Below are 16,565 nucleotides of genomic sequence, written 5' to 3'. Positions count from 1 at the left end.
TCAGTGAGAAAAGAGCATGGCCTGGGTGGTGAGGACTTTTGACAATAGGTGCTGCTTTTCTATGGCAATGTTTCATGTAGATTTGCTCAACAGTTGGGAGGGCTTTACCCATGATGTACTGGGTCAGATCCACTACATTTTGTAGGATTTTCCACTCAAAGGCATTGGTGTTCCCATACCAGGCCATAAAGCAGCCAGTCAGCACACTTTCCACCACACCATCTATAGAAGTTTACCATGGTTTTGGATGACATGCTGGATCTCTGCAGACTCCTGAGGAAGTAGAGGCGCAGTTGTGCTTTCTTTGCAATTATATATGTAGGGTCCAGGACAGGTCCTCTGAGATAGTGACACCCAGGAATTTGAAGTTACTGATTCTCTGTTGAATACTGGTTCATGGACCTCAGGTTTCCCTCTCCTGAAGTCCACAATCAGTTCCTTGGTCTTATTGACATTGAGTGAGAGCATGTTGTTATTATACCACTCAGCCAAATTTTCAATCTCCCTCCTATATGCTGATTCATCACCATCTTTGATACGACCCACAACAGTGGTGTCATCAGCAAACTTGTATATGGTTTTGGAGCTGTACTTAGCCACACGGTCATAGGTGTAAAGTGAGTAGAGCAGGGGGCTAAGCACACATCCTTCTCTTGCTGCTGGTGCAGAACACTGACAGGACAAAGGTAATTACTGATCGTTCAACAGGTAAGTCATCTTCAAGTACCTAAGTCTTTCACCATTCATTGCAAATAGTTAACAGATCTTTTAAAAATCTTGAGAATAGGTTGTCTTCCCTATAAATAACATATTGTTTACAAGCCAAAAGTGGTATTACCTCTTGTATTCAATAAGTCACAGCTTCTCCCTTGGCATGCATAACTATATGCCTCTCTTGTTTAGCTCTAAATTCACTGAAAACGTGAACAGCCAAAGATGCATACTAAGGATTCATTAGATAACCATAATCAAAATGCACAATAATCTCTTCTGCAGGAATCATTAGAAAAGTCTGGATATTTGCTAAAAATGGGAGGAAAAGCAAAAACATGGAAGCGGCGATGGTTTGTCCTTAAAGGCGGTGAATTGTTATACTACAAATCACCAGTAAGTATGATAAACAGAACTCTTTGCTTTTAGCACTGTGGTGTCATTAAATTTAGAGCTAAGATATAAAACTTTCTTGTAGATTTTAATCAAGGATTTAGTAAAATTATTTAAATGTTATTGTCCTATTATTTGCAAAGTGGAATTTATTGATAGATAATTTTATTCATGCATCTGAATCCAGAGTGATGTCATCCGTAAACCCCAGGGTCGAATTGAGCTCAATATCTCAAATCATATTGTCAGATGTGATGGAAAGCAAACAATTCAGGTTAGTATTCTACGGTTTATTTGCCAATGACAGCACCCGTTTCAGTTATTGAAATGAAGTACAGGTTGTATACTCCTTATCCGAAATTTCAAGATTTGAAAACCTCTGAAATCTGAATTTTTTTTGAGCGCTGGAGTGATATCACAAATGGAAAATTACACAAGATGCTGGGAAGGTTCCCAGGCAATGTGCAGCACAGACAGTTGTGAGAAGCGACAGAGGTTAATGAAAAATAGAAATATGAAGAACTCTAACATGTATGGTCGGCATTGGAGTAAACATATGCTGCTTAATGGTATGCTGATCATGAAACAAAGAAGGACCTATCACAACAAACTTAAAATCGAGGGTAATTGTGAATATTCAGCGGGCTGGTTGCAGAAATTTAAGTAAAGGCATTGCATTGAATATTTAAAACATCTACTGATCACGAAAATCTAGCACCAGAACAAGTCTACAATGCTGATTGCTTTTATACCTTACGTAAACCTAGAAAAAAGTAAAATACAAATACAGTGTAAACACGGCATCATGGGTGGAAACTGAAAGCCTGTTGTTGTTGTTCAACAGCTGATTCAGTTTTTCTCCCGATGCTTTTGTTACCCTGCACACATTACATTTTCATTATATTAAAAATATATAATAATCTTTACTGTTCAGTACATATGTGTGATGAAAAAGTGTATAAGAAAGGCTCCTTAACAGTAGCACATAAATTCAGAGTTGGAAATTATGACTATCTTATTATTTATTCCAAAATCCAAAACACTTCTGGCCCCAAGCATTTCTGATAAGGGGTGCTCAACCTGTAATTGATTTTGCATTAAATTTGCTTTCAATCAACTTCCTGATTGCAATTGTTATCTTTTCCAAAGATTTCTGAGTCCATGTAATTTGTAGTCCAATCATTTATCCAACTACAAGGACTCCTGATGGCTGATGATAATGAGTGTGTAATGTTTTCCAAGCTTATTACAGAGAAAAAGACCTACTACTTGACTGCAGATTCTCCTAATATTCTCGAGGAATGGATTCGGGTTTTACAGAATGTTTTGCGCATTCAAGCTGCCAGCCCCCTCTACACGCAGCCAGACACGAAGCCATCGATCGAAGGTTTACTAACCAAGGTAATGATCCAATAGTTAGTTATTAGTTAGCAATTGGTGAATACGGGAATTTACAGTTCATACGAATAATCAGAATCAGGTTTATTATCACTGACATACAGTATGTCATGAAATTTGGTGTTTTGCCGCAGTGATAAAGTGTATGACATAGAAGTTACTATAACTTAAAAATATTTAGAGTGAATGCTCAGGTTCCTGTACCTCCTCCCCGGTGGTAGTAAAAAAAAATTCTCAGATCTTCAAAGGTGGTGCCTGAAGAAGACGACATCCATCGTTAAGGGCCCTCATCATCCAGGATGTACCCTTTTCTCATTGCTAACATGAGAGAGGAGATACAAGAGTCTGAAAACGTGCTCTCAATGTTTTAAGAACAGCTTCTTCCTCCCCACCATCAGGTTTCTGAATAGTGCGTGAACCAATGGACGCTACCTCCTAATTTGCTCACTTCTTGCGCTGCCTACTTTTTATTTCTCTTCAACTTACAGTAATTCTTTTATGTATTGCACTGTACTGCAGCTGCCGCAGAACAATACATTTTACAACATACATCAGTGATAATAAACTTGATTCTGGTGAGGGCCTTTAATAATAAATACCGCCTTTTTGAATTGCTGCTTCTTGAAGATGATAGCAGAGAGAGTTGTGCCCATGATGGAGTTGGCAGAAGTCTACAATTCCCTTCAGCCTCTTGTGATCCTGTGCATTGGAGACTCCGTATCAGGCGGTGTTGCAATCAGTCAGATTGCTCTATCTGCAGAAGTTTGAGTCTTTGGTGATATACCGCATAGCCTCATTACATGGTGTTTGAGATATGCCTAGCCACGCTGTCATAAGTGTTGAGATCTTATTTTGCTGTGTCCTAGTATTACTTATATTTTGAAGTTTAAAGTGTATGTTTATTTACATGTTGTGCAACTGTGTAATTCATATTTATAAAAGAGATGCACAATTGAATAATCAATCACACTAAAATTTCAAGATATTTCAAAGAATGACACAGTCACCTGATAAACAAAATATTCCTCTAATATAATCTAACTTAGATCTTATAAACATCTCTTCTAACGGGATAGGTTTCTCACTATTCAAGCCTCTCATAATATTGTTTACCTATTTCAGTTTTCCATTCCAAAGAAACCACACTCAGCCTGTCAGCCTCTCTTCAGAGTTGGAGTGCTTTCTCTAGACAGCATCCTGGTGGATCTCCTCTGCAACTTCTGCAGTGGAATCACATTCTTGCTATGGTGCAGCAACCAGAACTGCACACAGTACTCCAGCTGTGACCTAACCAATAGCTATACTGTAACCTCCATGCTCTTGTATTCTCTGCTCTACTTCATGAAATTGTGCACCTGTTATGCCTTTTCCTCATCACCTTATCCATCTTCAGGGATCCATGGACATGAACACCAAAACTCCTGTATTCCTCAGTACCCCCTAAGCTCTTACCATCCATTTTGTATATCCTAGCTGTATTCATCTCCCAAAATGCATCACCTCATATCTTTCAGGCTCGAATTCCATCTGCCATACTCAGCCAATGCTAACAGACTTTTACAATACATATATTTGTATTCTGCTACTTCTGGTGTCTATAAAGTCAGATCCCAGTTTTGACTTTAGAAAATTAGAACATTTTTGGCAAAAACAGGCCATTCAGCCCAAAAAACCCTTGCAAAATTCTCATTCACATAATATGTTGAAATAACTATCGAGTTTAGATTTGAAGGGCTCTCAACTACACAATTAGGTAGTTTGTTCCACGTTTCCTCAACTCGCTGTGTAAAGAATTGCTTCCTGATGTTTGTCTGAAATCTCCCCTTAACCAGTCTTCGTCTATGGCCCCGTGTCCTTGATGATGGAGTACTTTTGCAGTAGAAGCTGGCATCTACTTTTACAAGCTTAATGGTTTTGAACACTTCTATCATATCTCCTCCCATTCTACGTCTACTTAAGCTAAAAAGATTTAATTATTTCACTCTTTCTTCATAGCACATTCAGCCTTTATAGCTGAAACAGAACCTCACTTTCTAAGACCCCTAAGTCACTTAAAACAGCCTTATTTTTCTCTACACTTACTGGAATATTGCTAACATCTTCGCAGGTGAATATGAGTTAAGAGTATCTGCTATGTCCTTCTCTACATAATTTAACACCGCACTATTATTCCTAATGCATTGGTCTTCCTCCTTGCCCTTTCTGTTACTATGAAAGCATTGAAAAACTCTCTTGGGGTCAATCTTAGATGGTATCAGCAATATCCTTCTTAACCTGCTTTTTGGCAATCTGACTTTCCCTCTCGACTATAGCTTTCATATTTTCGTATGCCCTGTGGTTAACATCATTGCTCTTTTTTCTGTACTCCTTATATAGTTGTCTTTTCTTCAATAATTTTTATGTATATCTTTATTCATCCATGTAGTCGATCTATTATTTTTGTTGCTTCTCCTGACCTTGTGTACGAACATTTCCTGCACTGCATGTATTAGCTCTTTAAGTCCACTCCATTGTTCCTCAACTGACTCAACGTCAAGCAAATCCTCCCAGTTTACCTTCCGAAGTCTTTGCCACTTCTGCACGAATTTACTTTTCTGAAATTCAATTTAATGGCTTTGATTTTCACTGATACACTCTTCCAAAAAACTTCAAGACTAGCTATGTTATGGTCATTTGTTCCTAAAGGCTCAACAACCTCCATACTCAAAATTCTATCCTGATTGTTACAGAATATCAAATCTAGACAGGCTTTCCCTTTTGTTGGTGCATTAACATGCTGGGTCAAAAAGCAATCATTCAATAACTCAATTAATTCAATTTCCAGAAATCCATCGGTCACTGAATTCTCCCACTCAATATTTGGGAAATTAAAGTCACCCATAACTATAACATCACCCTCAGAACTTGCTTCTTTTAATATTCTGATAGAGTTGTTTGTTAAAATCACTAACGGCATAAGCAGGTCTATAACATACACCCAGTGTTATTCCTTTATCCTTATAGCTTTCAATTCTCACCCAGATATCTTCACTAAGTCTTGATTCATCTACTATCATAAGCAGCCTCATGTTTGAATTCTCTCTTCTTTTTCAGGTGAAGCATGGTTACTCCAAGAAAGTCTGGTGCGCAATTGTTGGAAAAGTCCTTTATTATTTCCGCAATCAGGAAAATAAGGTAAACCACAAACATTAAATGACTGGATCCTCTCCAAATTGTGTGCTTTGACTTCCAATGCCCTTTGTTCACCTTCCTGAGTGCTGAATGTTGTAGTCTGTGAATACATTATTTTAATGTTCCACTTTCAGATATTATGCTAGTTACATTTTTATTTCCATTCATTAGTGGAGAAATGCCTCATGTACCTGTCACCCCTCCAAATACGTTACTTAAATGCAGAGCTCATCGTGTTGTCTCCGTGCTCGGGCTTAAATGATTGATATAAGACCATAGGACATAGGAACAGAATTAGGCCATCTGGCCCATCGAGTCTGCTCCACCATTCAATCATGGCTGATCCTTTTTTCTCCTAATCAACCCCATTTCCCGGCTTCTCCCTGTAACCTTTGGTGCCATGTTCAATCAAGAACCTATCAATCTCTGCCTTAAATACACCCAACGATCTGGCCTCCACAGCTGCATGTGGCAACAAATTCCACAAATTCACCACCCTCTGGCTAAAGAAATTTCTCCGCATCTCTATTTTGAATGGATGCCCCCTCTATCCTGAGGCTGTGCCCTCTTGTCCTAGACTCTCCCACCATGGGAAACGTCCTTTCCACATCTACTCTGTCTAGGCCTTTCAACTTTCGAAAGGTCTCAATGAGATCTCCCCTCATCCTTCTAAATTCCAGCGAGCACATATATCTTAATTAAAAGTGGTCATTTGTGAATTTTTTTTAAATTGCCAAACAATGTCCCACCTTAAGCACCCTTTGACAAAATAAAACTCTAATACACCAGTCATATAGTAGTGAATTAGGTAATAATTTGTGCTGTCTGCTAAAGTAACTTTAATAGACTGGTTATATGCTGTACATTAATAGCAAAAATCAGTAGCTTTATCTACAACATAATATATTGCTTATTTTCAAGTTTCCTTTAGGTCAGATTAATTTGATGGAAGCCACAATTGAAGAAGTGGACAGATCATGTGATTCAGATGAAGACTATGAAACCAGTAGTCAGAGCCTGCTCTCTACACATTATACAATTGCCATTCATCCCAAAAATCAGGGGCCTACCTACCTCCTCATAGGCTCTAAACATGAAAAGGTATGTTTACAATTATAAACAGGAGAAAGTCTGCAGATCCTGGAAGTCCAAAGCAACATACACAAAATGCTGGAGGAACTCAGCAGGCCAGGCAGCATCTATGGAAAGGAATAGACAGTCAATGTTTTGGGCCGAGATCCTTCTTCTGGGCTCAAGGGTCTTGGACTGAAAGGTCAACTGTTTATTCATTTCCACAGATGCAACCTGGCCTGCTGAGTTCCTCCCGTATTTTGTGCGTGTTGCTTTATGTTCACAGTTATTTAGTATACCTCTGCAGTGTATCTGTAAGGAGCTTTATATTAGGGATTAGAAGCCCCTAGTTTATACACAATATGATGCTATGGGCGGAAGTTCCCACTTGCTTCAAGAAGGCAACAATTATACCAGTGCCTAAGAAGAATAATGTGAGCTGCCTTAATGACTATCGCCCAGTAGCACTCACATCTACAGTGATGAAATGCTTTGAGAGGTTGGTCATGACTAGACTAAATTTCTGCCTCATCAAGGACCTGGACCCATTGCAATTTGCCTATCGTCACAATAGGTCAACCGCAGATGCAATCACAACGGCTCTTCACACAGCTTTAGACCACCTGGACAACGCAAACACCTGTCAGGATGCTGTTCATCGATAATAGTTCAGCATTTAATACCATCATCCCCAAAATCTTGATTGAGAAGTTAAAGAACCTGGGCCTCTGTACTTCCCTCTGCAATTGGATCCTCGATTTACTGACTGGAAGATCATAATCTGTGCAGATTGGTGATAATATCTCCGCCTCACTGACGGTCAACACTGGTGCACCTCAGGGGTGTGTGCTTAGCCCACTGCTCTACTCTCTGTATACACATGACTGTGTGGCTAGGCATAGCTCAAATACCATCTATAAATTTGCTGATGATATAACCATTGTTGGTAGAATCTCAGGTGGTGACGAGAGGGCATACAGGAGTGAGATATGCCAACTAGTGGAGTGGTGTTGCAGCAACAACCTGGCACTCAACGTCAGTAAGATGAAAGAGCTGACTGTGGACTTCAGGAAGGATAAGACGAAGGAACACATAACAATCCTCGTAGAGGGATCAGAAGTGGAGAGAGTGAGCAGTTTCATGTTCTTGGGTGTCAAGATCTCTGAGGACCTAACCTGGTCCCTACATATCGATGTAGTTATAAAGAAGGCAAGATGGCGGCTATACTTCACTAGGAGTTTGAAGAAATTCGGTATGTCAACAAGTACACTCAAAAACTTCTATAGATGTACCGGGAAGAGCATTCTGACAGGCTGCATCACTGTCAGCTGTTGGGGTGGGGGGGAACTATTGCACAGGACCAGAAGAAGATGCAGAAGGTTGTAAATTTAGTTGGCTCCATCTTGGGTACTAGCCTACAATATACCCAGGACATCTTCAAGGAGCGTTGTCTCAGAAAGGCAGCGTCCATTATGAAGGTCCTCCAGCACCCAGGACATGCCCTTTTCTCACTGCTACCATCAGGTAGGAGGTACAGAAGCCTGAAGGCAACACTCAGCGATTCAGGAACAGCTTCTTCCCCTCTGCCATCCGATTCCTAAATGGACATTGAACCCTTGAACACTACCTCACTTTTTAAATATATATTATTTCTGTTTTTTGCACAATTTTAAATTATTCAATATAGGTATACTGTATTTGATTTACTTATTTATTTTTTTATCTTTCTTCTATTTTATGTATTGCATTGAACTGCTACTGCTAAGTTAACAATTTTCATGACACCTGCGGGTGATTCTGTGTCTGAAGGCGCCTTTGACTTTGGGGTTGCCCCAGAAGATTTGTAGCTAATTGACTGTAATCATGTGGGGAACTTAGCAATGATTTTGCACGCAGCAAAGTCCCGCAAGTAGCTATGAAGCAAGTGTACAGATCATTTTTTTTGGTTATTCATTAAATAATGCTGCATAAGGAAGTGTAAGAACTACCTTGTTCTTCACTGTATAACCCTTGGAATCCTTTTCCATCAACCTGAGCATTGATGGGTTTAATATTTAATGTTTCTTGCCAAAACCACAAGCCAAGCAGTCCTCTCTCAATAGGGCAGTGAAGGGCAAAGGCAAATTTTGTGGTTTAATGCAACATGATGGTTCTTGCTGTTAATTGCAACGGAACTGTGCTGCAAGATCCTGCATTCACAATGACATGAATTTTGCCTTTCCCAATATTAGAGACAGTTGGATCCCTGTTGTGTATGGTCCTTCATGAACTCTATTATGCTTCTTGGATTTACTCAGTCTGCCCCACGAAAATGCATCTCAGGGTGGCATATGGTGACATATATGTACTTTGATAATAAATTTACTTTGAACGTCGAACTTTGCAGTTTTATTCATCACTGCACTAAAGCCTGTGTTTGACCTGACTCAATTTTCTCCTGACCAAAGTAGACACTCACGTATATGAACGTTTATTCTCATCAAAGTTAAACTTGAGTTTAAGGAATGCCCTGTAGTTAGCCAGTTACAGAATTCATATGAATCTTATCAGGACTTGGATTAATCATTGTTGCTTTAATGTGATTTGCTTTTTCCAAGGACACCTGGTTTTACCAACTAATTGTAGCTTCAGGTTGCACTGATATAAATGTGGGAACTGAATTTGAACAACTGGTCGGCAACCTGCTGAATGCAGACAATGATTTATGTAAGTCTAATTGAATATTTCAGATGTATATAAAATATTTAACATTATGTTTAAATTCTACCTCATTTTAAAAGTCTTTCATAAGGTTATAAAGCATTCTTGATGTGGTTTGAACTGAAGAAAAAGCATCTATATTTTGTCCCAACCACCATCTACCTTCTCAATCACAACCTCCTGTGCTGAAACAACTAATTATTAGCCGATAAGTAATCGAATTTTGTATTCCAGATGTATTCCAACCCAGAATCTGGAGGGGACTACTCATCCCTATATCATGCAGTATTTTAAACGATCTGCTTTGAATGTTACTTTATATAACTATTTAATTTGATATTGAAGATTATACAATACAGTCGTATCATCTGAAATGGAAAAACTATAGTTGGATTGCATTAGATTTTCAGATTTGCCTTTCCAGGTAATACATGGCCAGCCATTTCTTCCACATTTTCATTCTTTCTATCCAGAGACAGCTCAGAGATTGTCCCAGCTCATCTTCACTCGGCCTAGGGAGTCGATGCTCACCAAGATCAAACTTAAGATCAGTTACAGAAATTATAGGCACAGACACCCATTCACTATTTCAAAGATGAGTGGAAAGTAAAGTCAAAATTTTAAAATGATCCTTATTGAGGTCCTGCTTATTTCATAAGATCACATTGGATGAAAACTGCAGTCACCGAATGTTTATCTTAACTTGTATATCCCAACATGAGCCATGATCCTCTTCCCATTTCTCTTCCACTTAAATCTATTCCTTCCTTTCTTCTCTGCTTATTGAGCCTTCACTGCAACACATCAATATTATTTGTAGCCCCCACCAGTAAGTTCCGCAACCTCATTATTCTTTGAATAAAGTAATTTTACTTCCGAATTTCCATTTGGATATTTGACAATATCTCTAGTTACTATATAGTCTCCACAAGAAGAAACATTCTCTTCATCCATTCTATCAAATGCATACCTCATTTTAAAAGTCTTTCATAAGGTTATCATTTAGTCCTATTTTCTCAAGAGAAAAAAAGACCTAGTCTGTTTATTCTGTCCTGATATTGATAACCCTATATTTTCTGATATGATCCAGAATCCCTTTGTTCCTCTAATCATGTGAACTTCCACCCTCTAAGTAATAAGGGACCTCCTTGTCCTTCGTTCCAAAAGTTAACACCTCACATTTATTGATACTATCGATTTCACGTACTGACTTTGGTGACTTCAGCAATACTGAAGTAGCTTCAAAGGCATCAAACTACTCCTAAGTATTTAGTGAGAAACGTAAGTGCAATCCTTACAAGTGAAATTTCATTCACAAAGCATGTCTTTCTATCTACAAACATCTGACATAAGAATTCTCATTTTCCAATGATTTGGGAATGAGGTATTGCCAAGACAAAGTTTTTTATGTGTACAAATGGATCACTGCATTCATATGTTGCTTATTATTGATCTGAATAATGATTTAGAATTTTTTTAAGTATTTATTTTTATTTATTACAAACAAACAAAAAACACAAAAAATACAGCATATCCACAAAAACCACAACCATAACAAAATCAAATTAAATATTGAGCAGCAAAAGGGAGAAAAATATAAAGGCAAAAGTAAACACACACAGCAGAGGTGCACCACACCAAAAACCCTCAGTCCTCACCCCGTGAGAAAGTCCAATACAGGGCCCCATATCCTTTCAAAGATGTCCCCTCCATCCTCATTACATAGTCTCAGTCTCTCCAAATGTAAAGTATTTTCCAGTTCTCTCAGCCACAGATCGTGCTTCGGCACAGAGTCCATTTTCCACATTTGCAGGATTAACTTCTTAGGAATCACCATGCCAAACAATACAGCCATTTTTTCATACATATTGGTTGAAGATAGGGAGCTTGTTGCTCCAAGGATGGCCATGAGCGGGTCTGGTTCCCACTGCTTCCCAAAAGCCTCAGAGAAACAGTGAAAAATACTTTTCCAGTATGCATAAAGCTTACAACATGACCAGAATTAATGTGACAAATTACTGTTCACAGATTTACATCTATTACAAACCGGTGAAACATCAGGGTAGAAACTGTGCAACTTTTCTTTGGAATAATGGAGTCTATGTATTGTTTTAAACTGTATAAGTCTGTGTCTGATGTTGATTGAACAATCATGTATACTCTTTAAACACTCATCCTCTGTCAGTTCTATACCCAATTCATCCACCCATGCCTGTTTAAAACCTGCAGTATTCACCTGAGCTCCATGATGTAGGAAATGATAAAAATAGGATACCGCACTACGAGTAACAGGATCAAATTTATTTATTGCCTCCAGGGACTCATGTTTGTCTAAAACCTCAAAGTTAGGTATATATTTCCTAACATAATCTCAAATTTGTAAATATCTAGAAAAACTAGATGCAGGGATATCGTAAACTGCTTGTAACTGCGCAAATGAGGCAAAGTTTCCGTTAATATATAGGTCACCTACACTACAGATGCCTCTCTGTTTCCAGGTAGAAAAAACAGTATCATTCAGGCCTGGCAAAAAGGAATGATTGTCACAAATCGGAGTGTCAATATAAGTTTTTGGGACCTTAATGTGTAGTTGAATCTGCTTCCAAATTCTTATAGTACTGCCAACCACGAAGCTGTTACTAAAATGTGACTTATTAACTGCAGTGTGACTATTAAGGAAAGCTGGTAAGGAAGTCTTCTTAAAAAGCATTCGCTTTATGAGTAACCATGCTGGACACGAGTCTGAGCTAGAGGCGTACATAATGAAAAAAGTCTTCTCGGAATTCCAGCCGGGTACATGTATCGATTATAACCTACGTTTCGATGACAAGCTCCACCATATTCTACAGGGTTAATGCATGGGCATGTCTAGTTCAGTGGTATTTATACCCCCGTAGTCCATCCCTCCTGATAGGTTATTCCTTATCCAGTTAGGTTTCCTCTCTTCCACCTTGTTTGCGATCAAGTTCCAGTTCTTACTTAGAGCGAGAATTTTGCCTTTGTTAAAATTCTTTTCTTCTAGTTTTATTTCAATGTCTTCCTTTATCAGGCAGTCCCAAAAGCCAATGGTGCGACACAGTAGTTTTGTGACGTCAAAGTGAATCCTATGGCCTTTGCGAATGCAGTGTTCCGCTACCGCCGATTTTTCTGAGTAACCCAAACAGATACCCGTCCTGTGCTCCTTGATGCGGGCTTCTGCCCTGCATCCTGTCTGGCTGATTTACGCTGCTCCGCATTCACAGGGAATCATGTGACTGCCAGCCCACCAGTCCCAGGTCATCTTTGAACTGTATAAGGTGTGATTTGAGCTTCCCTACGGGTTTGTGGATGGTATTAATCCGGTATTTCTTCAGGATCCTGGTGATCCTTCCAGAAAGCATGGAACTATAGGGAAGGCAGGCAGTGGCAACAGATTTCTCCTTGTTATTAGCTTTCCTGATTTTTCTTTCAGTGCTTTTAAGAGCCCAATTGATTTCCTTCATTTTGTAGCCATAGTGTAGGAACATTGTGTGTAATCGACTTATTTTCTTGGGGGAGAGCTCTCCAGGTCTGAAATAGTTTTCACATGATTAATCAAAGTCGAAAGAACCACTCTACATTAGGAGGCATGATGGTGACTGTTACTTTTGAGGTACAAGTCCATGTGACGCCATGTCCAAAGTTACCGTCCGGTTTCCGTTGTATTAGAATATCCAGGCACAGGAGGCAACCATTCTTCTCCATCTCCGTCATAAATTGAATGTTTGGATGTATACTGTTCAGATGGTCGTGGAACTGTTGGTTTGCCTGGGGTCCGTGAGGCCATACTATGAAGATGTCATCGATATATCTGAAGAAGCATTTGCGGCGTGAGGGCGATGAACTCGGAGCCCTCTCCTCAAAGTCCTCCATGTAGTAATTAGGAATAGCCAGCGACAAGGGCAATCCCACGGCCACTCCATCCGTTTCTTCATAGTAGTTCCCCTTGTAGAGGAAGTATGCCGATGTAAGGATGATTTCAAAAAGTCAGTGGTACCCTTATCAAAACCTAACTGCAGGAGGACTAAGCTGTCCTTATTGGAAACGCTCATGAAAACTGACCATTATGTCCTCCAGGTTCAGCTGGATGTTGGTTATCCTTTTAACGAAGTCAGTCGAATTTGTAATGTAATGCTCACAGACCCCAACAAAGGGAGAAATTTAGTCATTAAATGCTTAGCAAAGTAGTAAATTGGAGAATCTATCCCACAGAAGATAATCCTTGGGGTGGGGGGGAGGGGTGTCCCCCCTCCGTAACATCTTGGTGGTACCAACGCCTGAGGCAGAAGTGTCTTGCAGGTGTCTGCTGGCAGTCCGGATTTCTTCAGTAAGGCAAAGATCATCCTGACAATCGAATCTGTGGGATCCTGCTATAAAACTCGGTAGATGAGATTGTCCAGAATCCATTGGACTTTACTGTGGTATTCCTCGGAAGACATTAGGACTGCTGTATTTCCTTTGTCCACTGGTAAAATCACGATGGCTGTGTTTCACCGTAGTGCCTGGAGGGCCAGTCGCTGTCCTTTTGTACTGCTCGGTTTTGGCAAAATGGCTCTTTTTACGGCCATCCAGACCTCTATCCTTACCTCCTCTGCAGTAGTTTTCAGATTGCTTGCTGTACTCTGCCAATGTAGTCCTGATAAGGTATAGCACTGGGGACCGGAGCGAAGTTTAGCCCCTTGGTGAGGATCAGTCTAGTCACCTCGTTGATGCTTTGCCCAGTTTGATTGATGACAGCCCTTTCTGGGTCCAATAGTGGGATGGCTGCATTTTGTTTGGATGGTTTGTTGTATTTCCTGACCTGCCTCGCAGTGTTTCTTCATGGAACTAGTTCGCCTTGGACAGCAGGGCACCTGTCGATGTACTCCCAATCACCAGGGGACAAGAGGGCTGACAGTCCCAGGGGAAGAGACAGTGGTCCGTTCGCATTGATCTCCAGACTGGATCTAATGTAATGGACACACTCCTTAATCAACGCTTGGCTAGCTCAATGCAGAATGCATTTAATCGCTAGAGAAACCACCGCGGAATGCAACCTCACGAACGTCCTTTTTATTCAGTTCTAAGGTTGATTTCTTTGTGTTTTCTCTTTTCAGCCCCTCAGATTTGGATGCAACCCACTCTGTGCTACTGTAAAGATGGGATAACGTCTCCCCTTACCACACTGCCATCTGCAGCACTGCAAACTGAAGCACTCAAACTGTTTAAGGTAACATTCATTTGTAAAGTGAAGAACAATGGGACATAACTTCCATTCAGAGTAATAGTGAGAACAACAAAGCTCACTGCTGTTTACCCCAAGATGCCACAACATCTTCAGGAGAGGACGAATTCAATATTGAACACAAAAATCCTAATGTCACTGCAGGCCATCTCCTTTGTTAGCTTTGTGAAGTTACCAGCTCAATGGATAAGAAGTGTCTGTATTTGTGTAGAAGACGTATATTGAAATCGCTACAATTTTTGCCATCTTAGTGTATATAACAGCTGAAAAGGCAAGTGTTATGCCACATTCCTTCAGGCTTTAGAAATTTCTCATCAAAATGATTGAACAATATTAGATTAGATCAGCATTCATTGTTTGGGGGGGGGGAATCCTATTTTTTTATTTCCCCCTTTTGTTTTCTTTACATTAAGAAATGACCTTTAGTTTACATACTCAATTCTTAAGATCATAATGTACTGACTGTCGTTTTTCCAGGTTAGTTATTGTGCAGACTATACTCTTGCAGTAAGGGTTATCTGAGTTTCTTCTGACATCCTGTATTTCCTTTCTTAGGGACTTTCCCCCCATTTTCCGGTGTGACCTGGCTTCTTATAGGAACTTCTAACGTTTCCTCAGAACTAAATTGTTCAATGATTCTTGAGAAGCACGTTACCACATTATTTCATCACTTCTAGGTCCAGCTGAACATATAGTTTGTCAGATAGTTTAGTCTCAAATGTTGGCTACTTATGCTTTGACCAAACTCCAGGAGAAATTGCCCCAACATCCACCATCTGTTATAAAATAAAATGCTTGTTTTACTCTCCAGACTTCCCAGTTATTCATCAACGTTGCTATTGATGCCCCTGCCATTGACTATCATGTCTCACTGGCTCAGAGTGCTTTACAAGTGTGTCTCACACATAAAGATCTTCAGAATGAGATCTACTGCCAATTAATCAAGCAAACAAGAAAGCAGCAAACCCAGAAACAGGCTGGAACACTGCAGGTACAATGAAGAATTTTCAGTAAAGCTGTGCATTATTTAGATAGAAATTGAGTCAAATTATTATTTAGATGAGAAATAAAATAAGTGAAATGACTTGTCGGTTAAGACTCACTAAATCTGTGAGGTATTCCTTCTCTCATTATACTTGTGAATTGTCTACATCTTGGGTTATGGTTGAAATGATCTTTGTAATGAGACCTATAATAGTGAATTGCTCATAAATATTTGTAGAATATACTGTTTAAAAGAATAAATAAGAATTAGGGTAAACTGAAGTAGTTTCATTTCATGTGGGTTGTAATAATTTTTTGTCTATTTTAGGGATGGCAGTTGTTGGCTCTGTGCATTGGCCTTTTTCTTCCTCAGCATCCTTTTCTCTGGTTACTCAGAGGTCATCTGCAGCAGAATGCAGATCCTAGGTATGCACTACAAAGAGAAATGGTCAATAATATGGTGTCTTAATAATGTTGAGATTAATGACACTGATCAGTATTTCTGCATGAATATCATAGCAACTTCAAAAAAGAGAAGCATAGTTAAATGCAAAAATCCAAAAACTAATGTTCCACTCTATTATCAGCTTCACAAAAGCAATGTGCCCACATTAAACTGCATTGAATGGCATGGTCATTGTATTTGTGCAATAAATAAGGGCTAAACTCACAATACAAAACATGATCTTCAGTCTACATTCTGCTTTAATATGTCAGGTGCTCATTACTGCCAGACAGTATTTCTAGGAGTGTAAATGAACCAAATGCTGTAGAATCATAGAGCAATATAGCATGGATACAAGCCCTTCAGCCCAACAAGTCCATGCCGACCATGGTGCCCACCCATCCAATCCCAATATTCTCCGTTCAGCCCATATTCCCCCAAGTCTTGCCC

The 16,565-nt window shown here is 39.5% G+C and overlaps 1 protein-coding gene across 1 annotated transcript in view; it reads left to right on the top strand.

Annotated features, from left to right (window-relative positions):
• Window positions 1-16,565, top strand: part of LOC134350465 (pleckstrin homology domain-containing family H member 2-like) — a 145,168-nt gene that overhangs the window by 86,808 nt on the left and 41,795 nt on the right. Inside the window, exons 13-21 of the mRNA XM_063055678.1 lie at window positions 997-1,107; window positions 1,292-1,378; window positions 2,347-2,505; window positions 5,596-5,676; window positions 6,595-6,774; window positions 9,342-9,450; window positions 14,559-14,671; window positions 15,498-15,677; window positions 15,999-16,096. Of these exons, the coding sequence (XP_062911748.1) occupies window positions 997-1,107; window positions 1,292-1,378; window positions 2,347-2,505; window positions 5,596-5,676; window positions 6,595-6,774; window positions 9,342-9,450; window positions 14,559-14,671; window positions 15,498-15,677; window positions 15,999-16,096 (1,118 nt within the window). The remainder of the gene's footprint in view (window positions 1-996; window positions 1,108-1,291; window positions 1,379-2,346; window positions 2,506-5,595; window positions 5,677-6,594; window positions 6,775-9,341; window positions 9,451-14,558; window positions 14,672-15,497; window positions 15,678-15,998; window positions 16,097-16,565) is intronic.

This window comes from Mobula hypostoma, chromosome 8 (genome assembly GCF_963921235.1).
Source record: "Mobula hypostoma chromosome 8, sMobHyp1.1, whole genome shotgun sequence".
Taxonomy (NCBI): domain Eukaryota; kingdom Metazoa; phylum Chordata; class Chondrichthyes; order Myliobatiformes; family Myliobatidae; genus Mobula; species Mobula hypostoma.
The sequence above is the reverse complement of the archived record's forward strand: the minus strand, read 5'-3'. Positions and strand labels throughout refer to the sequence as shown.